Consider the following 15,387-nt stretch of genomic DNA (forward strand, 5'->3'; position numbering starts at 1 on the left):
GATGATCAGGTTTTTAAATACATCAGATAGGGATTGCATACATTAGTTAGGACTGCTCTGATATGGGTATACCGTGAAGATTGGTAGAGCAGCTTAGTATACATTTTTTGCAAAAAACGTATCAACCAAATACCCTGTTATTTACATCTTTTACTAGCACTTGCGGATTACTGCAAACATTTTTTCAAACTGAGTGTTTTTGGTTTTACCATTCTCTTTTGTGTCTTCAGGTTTCTTGGTGGTGTGTGAACATGTTCTTACAGACTTGTTCACTGTGCAAGTAGCCCATGTGTTCCTGTTTCCATGATTGTTCTCTTGTGTCTACAAGACTGGGGAGTTCCACCACTCCTCTTGGGCTAGCTGCACAAAAGCTGTTCTGCCCTGTATGCACACATGGATTTTTCCTCTCTGAACCCTGTTCACACAGGTTATATACAGATGATCAGGTTTTTAAATACATCAGATAGGGATTGCATACATTAGTTAGGACTGCTCTGATATGGGTATACCGTGAAGATTGGTAGAGCAGCTTAGTATACATTTTTTGCAAAAAACGTATCAACCAAATACCCTGTTATTTACATCTTTTACTAGCACTTGCGGATTACTGCAAACATTTTTTCAAACTGAGTGTTTTTGGTTTTACCATTCTCTTTTGTGTCTTCAGGTTTCTTGGTGGTGTGTGAACATGTTCTTACAGACTTGTTCACTGTGCAAGTAGCCCATGTGTTCCTGTTTCCATGATTGTTCTCTTGTGTCTACAAGACTGGGGAGTTCCACCACTCCTCTTGGGCTAGCTGCACAAAAGCTGTTCTGCCCTGTATGCACACATGGATTTTTCCTCTCTGAACCCTGTTCACACAGGTTATATACAGATGATCAGGTTTTTAAATACATCAGATAGGGATTGCATACATTAGTTAGGACTGCTCTGATATGGGTATACCGTGAAGATTGGTAGAGCAGCTTAGTATACATTTTTTGCAAAAAACGTATCAACCAAATACCCTGTTATTTACATCTTTTACTAGCACTTGCGGATTACTGCAAACATTTTTTCAAACTGAGTGTTTTTGGTTTTACCATTCTCTTTTGTGTCTTCAGGTTTCTTGGTGGTGTGTGAACATGTTCTTACAGACTTGTTCACTGTGCAAGTAGCCCATGTGTTCCTGTTTCCATGATTGTTCTCTTGTGTCTACAAGACTGGGGAGTTCCACCACTCCTCTTGGGCTAGCTGCACAAAAGCTGTTCTGCCCTGTATGCACACATGGATTTTTCCTCTCTGAACCCTGTTCACACAGGTTATATACAGATGATCAGGTTTTTAAATACATCAGATAGGGATTGCATACATTAGTTAGGACTGCTCTGATATGGGTATACCGTGAAGATTGGTAGAGCAGCTTAGTATACATTTTTTGCAAAAAACGTATCAACCAAATACCCTGTTATTTACATCTTTTACTAGCACTTGCGGATTACTGCAAACATTTTTTCAAACTGAGTGTTTTTGGTTTTACCATTCTCTTTTGTGTCTTCAGGTTTCTTGGTGGTGTGTGAACATGTTCTTACAGACTTGTTCACTGTGCAAGTAGCCCATGTGTTCCTGTTTCCATGATTGTTCTCTTGTGTCTACAAGACTGGGGAGTTCCACCACTCCTCTTGGGCTAGCTGCACAAAAGCTGTTCTGCCCTGTATGCACACATGGATTTTTCCTCTCTGAACCCTGTTCACACAGGTTATATACAGATGATCAGGTTTTTAAATACATCAGATAGGGATTGCATACATTAGTTAGGACTGCTCTGATATGGGTATACCGTGAAGATTGGTAGAGCAGCTTAGTATACATTTTTTGCAAAAAACGTATCAACCAAATACCCTGTTATTTACATCTTTTACTAGCACTTGCGGATTACTGCAAACATTTTTTCAAACTGAGTGTTTTTGGTTTTACCATTCTCTTTTGTGTCTTCAGATCATGTTTGATCGCAGTGTGCCGGGGGTTAATGTTCCGGAAGCAGTCTGTGACCGCTCCTAGCACATAGTGCCGGATGTCAGCTGCGATAGTCAGCTGACACCCAGCCATGATCGGCCGCGCTCCCCCCGTGAGCGCGGCTGATCGCGCTGGACGTACTATTTAGTCCTTGGGAAGTAAGGCCCACCCCACATGGACGGAATAGTACGTCTAATGACAGAAAGGGGTTAAGTGTTCCCTTTATTTTTTTGAGCAGTGTATATATCTATATATATAAAAATGAGTGAATGTGTGTATCAGCCACGCCCACTCCACATAGCACCACCCAATCACTAAGCATCTTTCATTTCACCAGAGCTGTTTAAAAGAAGCTGAGCTGTGATTGGTTGCTATGAGCAACAGTTTTCCCACTCCACAACACCTCAGCAGACACTGACTGGGTGGATGGAAGAAATCTAGCATCCCTGGGAACATAAGCTCCAAGCCATTGTCTGCCCCCCCAGACATGACAGAAATGAATCACCCCCTCTTCTATTACTGCCGCTCTCTATTGTTACTGGCGTAGAAAATTGCCGCACACAGAGCCGCACTGCCAGGTTACATAACAGCACATCTCCAGGAACTCCCTGCTCTGCGCCACCCAGCTCTGGACTATGGGATGGAGGATGTGTGATGGGTATATGGGCACAGGACTATGGGATGGAGGATATGTATGATGGGTATATGGACACGGGACTATGGGATGGAGGATATGTATGATGGGTATATGGACACGGGACTATGGGATGGAGGATATGTATGATGGGTATATGGTCCCTGGACTATGGGATGGAGGATGTGTATGATGGGTATATGAGCACGGGACTGTGGGATAGAGGATGTGTATGATGGGTATATGGGCATAGGACTATGGGATGGAGGATATGTATGATGGTATATGGGCACGGGACTGTGGGATAGAGGATGTTTGTGATGGGTATATGGGCACGGGACTGTGGGATAGAGGATGTATGATGTGTATTTGAGCACTGGACTATGGGATGGAGGATATGTGTGATGGGTATATGGTCACTGGACTATGGGATGGAGGATGATCATTATAATTTGTTACAACCAACCACAGTTAGTTACTGTGCCCGGGCAATGCCGGGCTCTTCAGCTAGTATATATATATATTATATATTAAAATCACCCCCCTTCATCCCATTCAAAATAGTAAAAAAACACATATTTGGTATTGCCGCATTCAGAATCATCCCATCTATCAACATATGAAAGAATTAATCCGATTGGTAAATGGCGTAACGAGTAAGAAAATCAAAACTACAAAATTAAGTTTTTTTTGTCGCCGCAACATTGCAATAATAAGCATCAACAGGCGATCAAAAAATCGTATATACCCCAAAATGGTATAAATAGAAATGTCAGCTCAGTGTGCAAATAATAAGCCCCCACCCAGCCCCAGATCCCGCAAAATGGTGATGTTACGGGTCTTGCAAAATGGCAATTTTTTTTTTAAACTTAATAAAAAAGAACCTATTGTACATGTTTGGTATCTGCGAACTGCTTAATGACCTAGGGAATCATAATGACAGCATTTAGTGAACATGGTAAAAAAAACACAATTGTGGAATTGCACTATTTTTTTGCAATTTCACCGCACTTTGAATTTTTTAAAGTTTTCCAGTACACGATAAAATCAAAAGTCTCATTTCATATCTACTGGATAACACGGTACAAAGTTATATTTTTCCTGTGAATTAAGATGGAGGAGGCTCTATCTATCTCTTTCTGCCTCAGACAAAATATAGGATACTGTCTTTTGTGTAACTCAGATATAGAAGATGCTTTCTCTCTGTCTTCAAGATTGGGGATGTTGTTTCTGATTTATTAAAACTGAGCTTTTTTCACTTAAAACTTTCAGCAACACTCATACAACATGCAAACCAATGTGGTGCATTATCCCTGCCTGTGAGGGTAATACTAAAGGCACCATATTGTCATGCTGTGATGGTCTTTGGTAAGGAAGGGGGTCCTCAACCTGTCCCTGGAACTAGGACCCTAGTTATCCCTGTCTCAAAGGTACTCTTGAAGGTAGAGAGGCTCGAGTTTACAAACTTACTATGCTCCTCTTAATCCCTGATCTGTCCCCTCCCTCATCCATTGAGGCATGGGACAGAAATGTAAGGGAAAGAAGACACAAAGGCAAAACAGGGATAACAGGAAACCTTTATTATACAAAAGCACTAACCAACAATAGGGAGGGGGATAGGGACAGTGAAGAGTAAACTAAATGGGAACAGGGACCAGGAGATAAATACACACATACTACAGCAAACCACAGATTACTACTACAACAACTTCACTCTAACCACTTAGCTTTAGCATACAGCACAGGAAGACAAATCTTTCACTGGCAGGGATGGAAGGTCAGGACAGTTTTTATTGGAAGAGGTATTGACTTGATCAGAAGCGCCTGAACTGGAGCTGCATGATTCTGACCAGCATAGAAAGGGTCGGTAACCTCTTCAACACCAGAGAAAACTAAATCCATTTACTATGGGACACAGATCACACCAAGACTAAAGAAGACCTGCGATTTATTAGCCAACTTCACCGTCTAACTACAGGTCTTTCAGGGGGATGTGACACCTTTGTGACAGTACTTTCCCCTGGTCCCCTCGTGACCAGGTTTATCCAGATGGGCCGCATGGAAGAACCAACTTTATAAAGGAGAGAAAGAAATAGATCATAGAGAGGGGATCACCTGAGGCATGGATCAAGTAAAAAATACACACTTTATTCAAATAGTATACATGAACACAGAAAACCACAAAGAGCATGTGTTAAAAACATTTAAAAATGGTCATCCATGTGACCTACATGTAATACACTTAGGCTCGTAATAGAGCCAACCCCCTGTATACCAACTCCCCAGTACCCAAAAAAATGACAAATGTAAGAATGCCAAAGCAATCCCTATAAGTACCAGAAGTGATGTCTATGTGAACAGCACCCTATGCTCTAAAAGCATTAATTAGAATGAGCTAATAGCAGCTGGATGTTCAAGCATGTAGCTACCAAATTTAGTATGTTACAGAGATCACAAAGCGGCTTGTATAAATCACACATTGCTTAAATAGAACGTGCCCAAGAAAATATATAGGCAATATTCATGGTACAAGCACATATAATGAATTAAGCAGCTAATATAATGAATTAACCCTGAAACCTGTGGCTATAGAAATGTAGAGAGATATAAAGGCACAAGTAATCAGCCAATTTTTTTAGAGAAGAAGGCACATGGATGCCACTTACCAGGGGATGACCTTAGAGACGACAGCCCCGACACCCACTTCAGATGCATCAACCTCAGCAATAAATGGTTGGGAAATATGGGCTAGAAATGAGTACAGGAGCAGTGGAAAAGCATTTCTTCAAAGAAGAAAATGCCTGACGGTTGCAGTCGGACATCTTTGAGAAGTCCGTAAGTTTCTTTGCCATGTAAGGCTGCTTTCACACATCAGGTTTTTGGATCCGTCGCAGATTGTGAAAAACTGATGCGATGGATCTGTTTTTTCTACAGATCCGACTAGCTGTTCCAGCTAATTGGATTCTAAAAAATTCTGAGCATGCGCAGTTAAAAAAAACGGAATCCGGTGCTGGAATCCGTCATTTGACGGATCCGGCGCCCATAGGCTTCCATTCTAGCAAAAAGCCGGAAGCGCCGGTTTTTCGCCGCAGACAAAAAACATAACTTTGTACGTATTTTCCAGACGCCGGACAAACACTTTTCGCTGGATATGGCGAAAGACGGACGAAACGTGAGGCCATCCAGCGCTAATACAAGTCTATGAGAAAAAAACGTATTCGGCGGCAGCTTTCGACGGATCCAGTTTTAAAAAAAAAAAAACGCCAGATTGAGCCTGACGGCAAAAACCTGATGACCTCTTGTATGGTGAATTGGAAATGAAGGGATGGGCTTCACCAGAGTACTATAGGGAAGAAATACAGGGGCCAAAGGCCCAGTCAGCTCACCAACAGACCACAGGAGCACGTGAACCCGTCCTGACCCAGACGTAGCAGCAGCTTGAAGACGTAAGAAATGTGAAGATTGTTCCAGCTCCTTTTCGATTAAAAGTCCTTTATTGATCCATATCCTTAAAAATCATCCCTGCACAAAAAGGAATGTGAACAGCAACAAAATCCTGCTAATAGCAACGCGTTTCGATCTAAAAGATCTTCATCATGGCTAATCGAAAAGGAGCTGGAACAATCTTCACATTTCTTACTATAGGGAAGACCTAGGTCCCATATGATCCGAGCATCCACCATATTTCCTCCCACCCCACTATCCAAGAGGATGGATATTTTCTCAGTTTTCATACCAATAAATACTTCTGCAGGTAAGAAAAACTGAAATACACGGAGGAGATATATACGGTACATCCAAGTTGTTATCCCACACACAAACTGGGGTTAGAAGTTTTCCAACGGCTTTTTATGCTTTCGTGAAGAAGGAAATACCCCAATGAAATACTTCGTTTTGCGATAAACCATAAAAGACTCATACTGAGAGGAGGCCCCTCTTAACTGCAATGGTTCTTCAGAGCATGCAGGAAGAACCTCAGTTTTAGGGAGTACCATGGGGGGTGGAGTCACAACAGGTCTATGCCTGAGGCGTCTATCAATGTGTATGGCCAGAGCCATGGCGGCCTTCAACGACTCAGGAATCTTTCAGACATGCACTCTGCCCCCTCTCTGTCCAGCACTCTGCCCCCTCTCTGTCCAGCACTCTGCCCCCTCTCTGTCCAGCACTCTGCCCCATCTCTGTCCAGCACTCTGCCCCATCTCTGTCCAGCACTCTGCCCCCTCTGTCCAGCACTCTGCCCCATCTCTGTCCAGCACTCTGCCCCATCTCTGTCCAGCTTTACTGACCCCCCCCCCCGTGTCCAGCTTTACTGCCCTGGGCCACCTCCCCTTCCTCTGAACTGCTCACATCACTAGAATGGCCCCTGCTCCATATGGGGTCTAGGACTTCATCATCCCCTGCATCATCTTCCACCCACTCCTCACCCCTGAGTCCTGCACCTCACTTACATTTTTATGTGCGTTTTTGTCTCTCTTTGGTATGTTATTAAATGTGCAAAAAGATAAATATCCATGAGATATATAATTAGTGTCTTGCATATGTAGTTTATTGTACATGGATTATCCTAATAAATAAATGAAAAAAATGATATAGTGCCCCCTCTAGTTTTGATAACCATCCAAAATAAAGCAGACAGCTACAGGCTTATATAGTCAGGCTGGGAAGGTCCCTGATTATTGGACCCTTCCCAGCCTAAAAATGCCAGCACGCAGCAACCCCAGAAGTGGTGAATCATATTAGACGCCCTAATTCTGGCGCTTTGCCCAGCTCTTCCCAATTGCCCTGGTGCGGTGGCAATCAGGGTATTGGTAGTTGAGGTAATACAAAATAATAAAAACACACACCGAAAAAAACACTTTGAGTAAAGACTCCCCAAACTATCCCTTGTTCACCAATTTCTTGGAAAAAAAAATCCCATCTAGGTCCACAGTAATCCATCGAATCCGAAGTAATCCAGAAAAGGATACCTGAAAAACATTAAAAGACAGAAATAAAGGCAATAGAAAGTCCCTCTTTCACGCAAGTCCGATTTAGTCCATGTACCCGATTCTGTCTCCGGCGTCTGTGAATAGCAGAAAAGTGACCGCTCTTCTCAGACTCCAAGCGGGGGACCCAACATAATTTTTTTCATTTATTTATTTATTAGGTTAATCCATGTACAGTAAACTACACACTCACGACACTAATTATATATCTCACAGACATCTATCTCTATCAACTCTCCCTGAACTGCTTTCATCACGTCACCAGATCTTATATAGGACCCAATGACAAAATATGGCCTGCCAATCACAGTAATGTCAGTGGCCAACACGACTGCGGCATTATTGTGTATTGCAGACAATCCTCACATGTCTACTGGTTGCCTAACAGCCACGAAACAAGCAGGGTGTGGATTCGATCATGGCGCTCAAGCACCCGCGATACTCGATCAATTATCGAGCAGAGCCGAGCATGCTTGCTCATCACTATTTACAATATCTCCTCCAGAAAATCTCATTGTCAGATCCAGGATAGACAACTTGAATTGTACATCTGTCCTAATTTCTGCGGTGATCAATTCCACCAGAAGGTTCAATCCTTAAAGGGTCACTGTCACCTGGATTTGGAGGGAACAATCTTCAGCCATGGAGGCGGGGTTTTGGGGTTTTTGATTCACCCTTTCCTTACCCGCTGGCTGCAATATTGGATTGAAGTTCATTCTCTGTCCTCCATAGTACACGCCTGCGGAAGGCAAGATTGCACTGTGCAGGCATGTACTACAGAGGACAGAGAATGAACTTCAATCCAATATTGCAGCCAGCATGCAGCCAGCGGGTAAGGAAAGGGTGAATCAAAAACCCCGCCTCCATGGCTGAAGATTGTTCCCTCCAAATTCAGGTGACAGTGTCCCTTTAAGACATTTCTGGATTTAACCTGTTTATTTTTGTGTTGTTTTTCCTTGTGTGTAAATCTTATCATTTCATTTACCGGTATTTGTCATCATTTTTAACCACTGTACTTATTTTTTTTTATACATTAAAACTACACTTTAATAAATTTGTACCTTGCTGTTCTAAATGTACCCACATCAAAGAGGAAAAGTACAGCTTGCTTTTTTTACCCATGGATGCAGTCTACTGTGGTAGTTGAATGGACAAGTGATTGTAAGAAGCGGAGACCCCCTTTACAAATACATCCAAGTCACGAGTGCAGCAAGTGGGTGATGTTTATGGCATTCCAATTTATACGATCTGAGAATACAACATCTACACTTTCTATAATAAGACACAAAAGAGCACACTGAGGTCAAAAATACTCTGTTGTAAAAAAATCACAGTAATAAGCAAGTGCCAGGCAAATGGAAAAAACAGGGTATTAAGTTGATACGTTTTTTTGCAAAAAATGTATACTAAGCTGCTCCACCAATCGTCAAGGTATACATTCTATAATAATAATCTTTATTTATATAGCGCCAACATTTTCCACAGTGCTTTGCCATTCAGTTCTCTCTCCTCATATGTTCCCTTATTATCTCCTGTAATTGTGTTATTACATAGGATGTTACATTGTCATCTTCCCATTCAGATCTCTATAATGTTTGATCATTTCAGTGGCGATCTTCTATATAAGAAAATTCTTCTGATTTGATCCATCGAGGATGGAGATGGACAAGGAGAAGATGGCGGAGAGGATATTACATCTCGCTCTAGAGATCCTCTTTCGGCTTACTGGAGAGGTGAGAGATTCAAATGACGTCACATTGCATCATTCTTATCTATGGGAATAACAGATGGACAGAACTGGAGAGGTGAGGACTCTGGAAATGTCTGTAGTGAGATTTATTAATGTGTCTCTCCATAACCAGGATTACACAGTAGTGAAAAAGACCTCTAGTGAGCGCTGTCAGGACCCTTTGTCTGAGGGATGGGGAAGACCCCTGAACCCAATCACTGGGACTCGAGCTAACCCACTGATGAATGAGGACATCAATGACCAGAAGATCCTAGAACTCACCTACAAGATGATTGAGCTGCTGACTGGACAGGTGACACTGCTGGGAATGCTGGGACATTATACAATAATGCTATGAAGGGATCGGGGGGATGATGGTATCATTGTATGTGTCAGGTTCCTATAAGGTGTCAGGATGTCACCATCTATTTCTCCATGGAGGAGTGGGAGTATTTAGAAGGACACAAAGATCTGTACAAGGACATCATGATGGAGGTTCCTAATCCCCTCACATCACCAGGTAATAGCCAGACTAAATAAACATGGCCTATAATTATATGTCTGTAAAAAAATGAATTCAGTGCCTGTATGTGTTTCCCCCAGGTCTATGCAGTAAGAGGACTACACCAGAGAGATGTCCTCGTCCTCTTCTTCCACAGGACTGTAATCAAGAAAATCCCAATGTTCCTCAGGATCATCAGGTAGATTGAGAAATGTCATGAGATCTCCTTTATGATATATAGACAACTGTGAAGGTCTTGTGCTCAGTCTTGTTTTATCCACCAGTATTACATGTTTTATACTTGTGTAATGAGAATGGTGGAGATGGCAGGATTAGAGCTGATCATAGATGTGACTTCTCCATCTGTCTGTGACTTTTACAATATTTGTTTCAGGGTAAAGATCTGACCCATATTACTACTACAGAGACATATGTGAGGAAGGATAATTGGGGTAAAGAGGAGATTCCTACAGATAACCGCCCAGGTGAGTAGTAACCATTAAATACAGAGAAGTCACAGATTCTCCTCAGTCACTGGCTGTCACAGCCTTACTGGTGGTGTAGTCCAACCATATCACAATTAAAGGTCACTGTGAAGAATGTGAAGGATCCACGCCTCACCACCCCTCCAACTCAAAAGTTGTCACGGTTTTTGGCTACAGTAGTTTTTGTCAAGAAACTCTCACATTGGCTGCTGCTATCAAGGCAAATAAAATAATGGGATGCATTAAAAGAGGCATTGATGCTCATAACAAGAACATAGTTTTGCCTCTAAACAAGTTACTAGTGCGCCCATACTTAGAATTCTGGGGATAATTTTAGTCCTTGGTGTATAAGGCCGGCGTCACACTAGCGAGTTTTACGGACGTATGAGTGGCGCAGAAAATACGCATTGCACACGGACCAATGATTTTCTATGGGGCAGCTCCTATCTGCCGTATTTTATGCATCCGTATTATACGGTATTGTACGGCTGTAGAAAATCGCAGCATGCTGCGTTTGTCAGCATATTGCGCAAAAAATCCGCCAATGAAAGTCTATGGGGGCGAGAAAAATACGGATTACACACGGACCAACAGTGTGACTTGCGAGAAATACGCAGCTGTGTTCTATAGAGAGGCCAGAAATTCAGCACGGTGTACAGTAAAATCACACTGACAGGTTAGAATAGAATAGCTAAAATAAATGTCTACACATAGTATAGGGAGATATATATACGTATATATATATATGTCAGTGAGACACATATATATATATATATATATATATATATATATATTTATATTTAATACAGTGCTAGATAGCAGAAAAGCCGGTAATTCAATTGCCCCCAGCCACCCCAGAAAAGGCACATCTGTAAGATGCACCTATTCTGGCACTTATCCTCTCTCTTCCCACTCCTGTGTAGTGGTGGGATATGGGGTAATAAAGGGTTAATGTCACCTTGCTATTGTAAGGTGACATTAAGCCAGGTTAATAATGGAGAGGTGTCAATAAGACACCTATCCATTATTAATCCTATATTAATAAAGGGTTTGAAAAAACACACATTAGGAAAAAAGTATTTTAATGAAATAAAGACACAGGGTGTTGTAATATGTTTATTAAACGCTCAATCCAATTGAAGACCCTTGTCACCTGAAACAAAGTTAAAATAAAAAATCAACAATATCCCATACCTTCCGTCGTTCAGTCTTGTCCCACGCTGTAAATCGATCTGAAGGGGTTAAAGATTTTTACAGCCAGGAGCCTGCTAATGCAGCTGTGCTCCTGACTGTTAAATCTGGGGAATGAATGGAAAGCAGGGGAACGTAGCTCCCTAGACTTGCGGTGCTGCGCCCCCTGCTGGCAAAGCCTCATATGAACTCGAGCGTGGGAATTTTTAAGAATATCTTCTCACGCTGGAGTTCATATGAGGTTATACCAGCAGGGGGCGCAGCACCGCAAGCCTAGGTAGCTGCAGCCATCTACCTGGCTTTGTTGTACAACCATTTATGGAATAAAAATAGTTGCATCGTTAACCTGATTAATTTTTAGAAAACACAACCTCCAGATCTTCAAATTAATCACAGACGCAGATTCTTTACTGTAAAAGCAGTGAGATTATGGAACTCTCTGACACATGATGCTGTAATGGTTGATTCACTACTAAAATTCAAGAAGTGTCTGGATGACTTTCTTGAAAAAATATATTATTACAGTTTATGGGTACTAGATTCTGTGATAGGACATTGATCTAAGGATAGAGTCTGATTGCTGTATGTGGAGTGAGGAAGGAATTTTCTCCTTCGCCTCATTGGAGGACACAGACCGTGGGTGTATGCTGCTGCCAATAGGAGGCTGACACTAAGTGATGCAAAAAAAGTTAGCTCCTCCCCAGCAGTATATACCTTCCTGCTGGCTCTCAGCTAACCAGTTCATGCTTAGTGTCTTAGGAGGCACAGGTGTGGTTTCCAGACCTCCCGTTTTTTCTTTCTTTTGTTTTTCACCATGGAAGACGAGACAGGGGCGATGGACCCTTTTGAAGGGGTCCAATCTCCCCAAACCAACAACGAGCGAGCATGTTGAATGTCGCCTCCACGTATCCTCTCCCACAACGTGGGACAATATGCCGGACTCAGCCCTGACCACCCTAAGGTAATGAAACCCTAGGCTGTACAAGTGAATATGGACAGTCCGTGCGGCCCCCACTGCATCACCAATGCTCAGACAATGATGGAAGGAGGCGGGCGGTCCCTCTCCTCATCCCCTGAAGGGAAGATAGAGCTAGGGTTCCTGCACCTTCCTTTATACACCCTCTAACCTTAATATCTGGAGCCATGCAAGGTGGGGGGCTGGGAGGGCTCCTGCTCCTTTTTCCCCTGCCGTTCAAGATGGGAAGCCTTGCTCCAGCCCCGTGCCCGTGTTCTCGGGCGAGTGCTGGGAGTTCTCTGCTGCTGGCGGCGCCAAGCCGCTGGCCAAGATCCCGTTCCTGCCTCCCTCTTCCGGGTCCGCTCCCTCCATACTCGGGCGGGCCTCAGATAATTTAGTATACCGCATAGAACTGTAGAACAGGACGGCACTAGAGCGATACCGCTTTCAGAAACCAGGACGAAAAATATAGGATCTAGAGCGCTAGGCGTCACGCATGCTAGGGGGTATTGGTGCTCAGCATACTAAATGAAATCCAATAGTTCGTATATACACATAAGAGAGAAAATATGCGGCACTCACCCTAATTCAGCAGTGAAAAGCGTGAATTTTAATGGAAAACATAGACAGATGAAAATCCGTTACAACATCAGGTAAGCAGGAGGGTGCGGTGTTGGAGCTTGGACGACGGCCGTTTCGCACCACAGGTGCTTCGACGGGTCCAGGCACCCTCCTGCTTACCTGATGTTGTAACGGATTTTCATCTGTCTATGTTTTCCATTAAAATTCACGCTTTTCACTGCTGAATTGGGGTGAGTGCCGCATATTTTCTCTCTTATGTGTATATCAGATAATTTAGTCCCCGGCTTCTGGTGCGGTTAGGCCACATGCGGAAGTCCCGCCCCTTTTAGCCGTGTCATCTTCTGGCGGCTCCGCCCCCTCATCCTCAGGCGGATGCTGGGGGGGGGAATTTAGCCCCCGGCTTTGGCCTCCGATAGGACGCGAGTCGAAACTCCGCCATTTCCAGCGGGACTGTACACCAATTGGACACATTTTTTATATGGGACATCACTGATGCTTCCTCATGTGACGGGTTCCACAGGACAGCCGGAGACACAGGACTGGGGTAAGTGCTACTCCCCCCAGCCTGGCAGCTGCAATATATATATTCCTGCAGCTTATCCAAATTCTGATTATAACAGCAGCAGGTCCAGCATGTCTAGAAGGACCAAATCTCATTTTTATATATGCCGGTCATAAGGTGTCTTTTAAGCAGCCCCATAGAGTTTTTGTTCTCATCCTGAGTTTGAGGATTTAGTACAGTGTCTCTGGGAGCGGCCGGATAGGCGTTCTCGGGGCAGAGGGTTCTAAATGCAGATATCCTTTTGCCCCGGAGTTCCGTAGGAAGTGGGCGGAATCCCCTTCGGAAGACCCTCCCGTATCTCATTTGGCTTCTAAAGACGTTATTACCCATTCCTAATGGTTCTTCTATTAGGGATCCAACCGATTGACTTATAGAAGGCCTGGTGCATTCAGTATTTGAGGCCTCAGGCTCAACCCTCTCGCCCTCTTTTGTGGCATCTTGGGCGGCCAAGGCCATATCCTGATCAGAGTCTTTGAGGAGAGCTCAACAGGATAAGGATCTGCCATCAGAGGTGACCGGGATTTCGAATCAGGTCATCCTAGCAGGCAACTATCTGATTAATGCGTTCTTGGATGAAGTCTCTTACTGCTCTACTCTAATCAGAGCGGCTGATTATTCGGCGAAAAATTGGATCAGCTCATTTCTGATAACACAGGAGGAGAAAGCAAGGTTTAGGCAGCATTTCATCACCAGTTTCAGACACATTTTTAAGTCTTTTCGGGTGGATCACATTGGCAAACCCCGCTGGCCCAGGTTGACCTAATCTGGTCTGCCCCAGTGGTATTTTCCTTCGTCTTGATCAACATGTTAGGATATAGAAAAAAAACAAAAGGTATGAACTGAGATATAAACTGTTGCACATGCAGCATGTAAGCACATGTCACACAGTCCACTAAACAAAAAAAAACAAAAACCGAAACATAATAAAATACCTTACAGTAAATAAATAGTATAGTGCATGAAAATAATGTACGGTATTTAGTTAACATGTTTTTTTATTAAAATGAGAAAGCCATCTCGTCTTGTCACAGCAACCATAATTGGGATGGTCCTAACTCTAATATTAAAAACTTTACCGTTTGTCAAGTGACATGAATGTAGATAAGGGCTGAGACGGACTGCGACCAACTAGTGGATGCACGGCCGAGGGAGACTACATGAATAATGCCCAGCTCAATTCAAAGGCAGGCCACACCTTGTTAGGATATAGGAAGAACTCAATGGATTTAAATTCAACCTTAAAGGGAATCTGTCACCCCCAAAATCGAAGGTGAGCCAAGCCCACCGGCATCAGGGGTTTATCTATAGCATTCTGTAATGCTGTAGATAAGCTCCCGATGTATCCAGAAAGATGAGAAAAAGAGGTTAGAATATACTCACCCAGGGGCGGTCCCGATCTGGTTCTGGTCCGATGGGCGTCGTGGTCCGGGGCCTCCTATCTTCTTACGATGACATCCTCTTCTTGCCGTGGCTCTGGCGCAGGCGTACTTTGTCTGCCCTGTTGAGGGCAGAGCCAAGTACTGCTTTAGTCTGATTGCCGTATGTGGAGTCGGGAAGGAAGGAAGGAATTTGTTTCCCCAGTGTGGAGCTTACTTTTTGCCACTTTTTTTTGCCTTCCTCTGGATCAACATGTTAGGGCATGTTAGGTTAGGCTATGGGTTGAACTAGATGTACTTAAGGTCTTCCTTCAACCTTAATAACTATGTTACTATGTAGTGCACAGGCGCTGGGCCTCTTTGACCTTTCCCGACGCCCTCAACACAAAA

The 15,387-nt window shown here is 43.3% G+C and overlaps 1 protein-coding gene across 1 annotated transcript in view; it reads left to right on the forward strand.

Moving 5' to 3' along the window:
• Positions 1 to 15,387, forward strand: part of LOC138663971 (oocyte zinc finger protein XlCOF22-like) — a 45,820-nt gene that overhangs the window by 14,258 nt on the left and 16,175 nt on the right. Inside the window, exons 2-6 of the mRNA XM_069750362.1 lie at positions 9,224 to 9,348; positions 9,478 to 9,657; positions 9,741 to 9,864; positions 9,948 to 10,045; positions 10,241 to 10,331. Of these exons, the coding sequence (XP_069606463.1) occupies positions 9,271 to 9,348; positions 9,478 to 9,657; positions 9,741 to 9,864; positions 9,948 to 10,045; positions 10,241 to 10,331 (571 nt within the window). The 5' untranslated portion in view covers positions 9,224 to 9,270. The remainder of the gene's footprint in view (positions 1 to 9,223; positions 9,349 to 9,477; positions 9,658 to 9,740; positions 9,865 to 9,947; positions 10,046 to 10,240; positions 10,332 to 15,387) is intronic.

The sequence above is a fragment of the Ranitomeya imitator genome, chromosome 2, assembly GCF_032444005.1.
Source record: "Ranitomeya imitator isolate aRanImi1 chromosome 2, aRanImi1.pri, whole genome shotgun sequence".
NCBI classification, from domain to species: domain Eukaryota; kingdom Metazoa; phylum Chordata; class Amphibia; order Anura; family Dendrobatidae; genus Ranitomeya; species Ranitomeya imitator.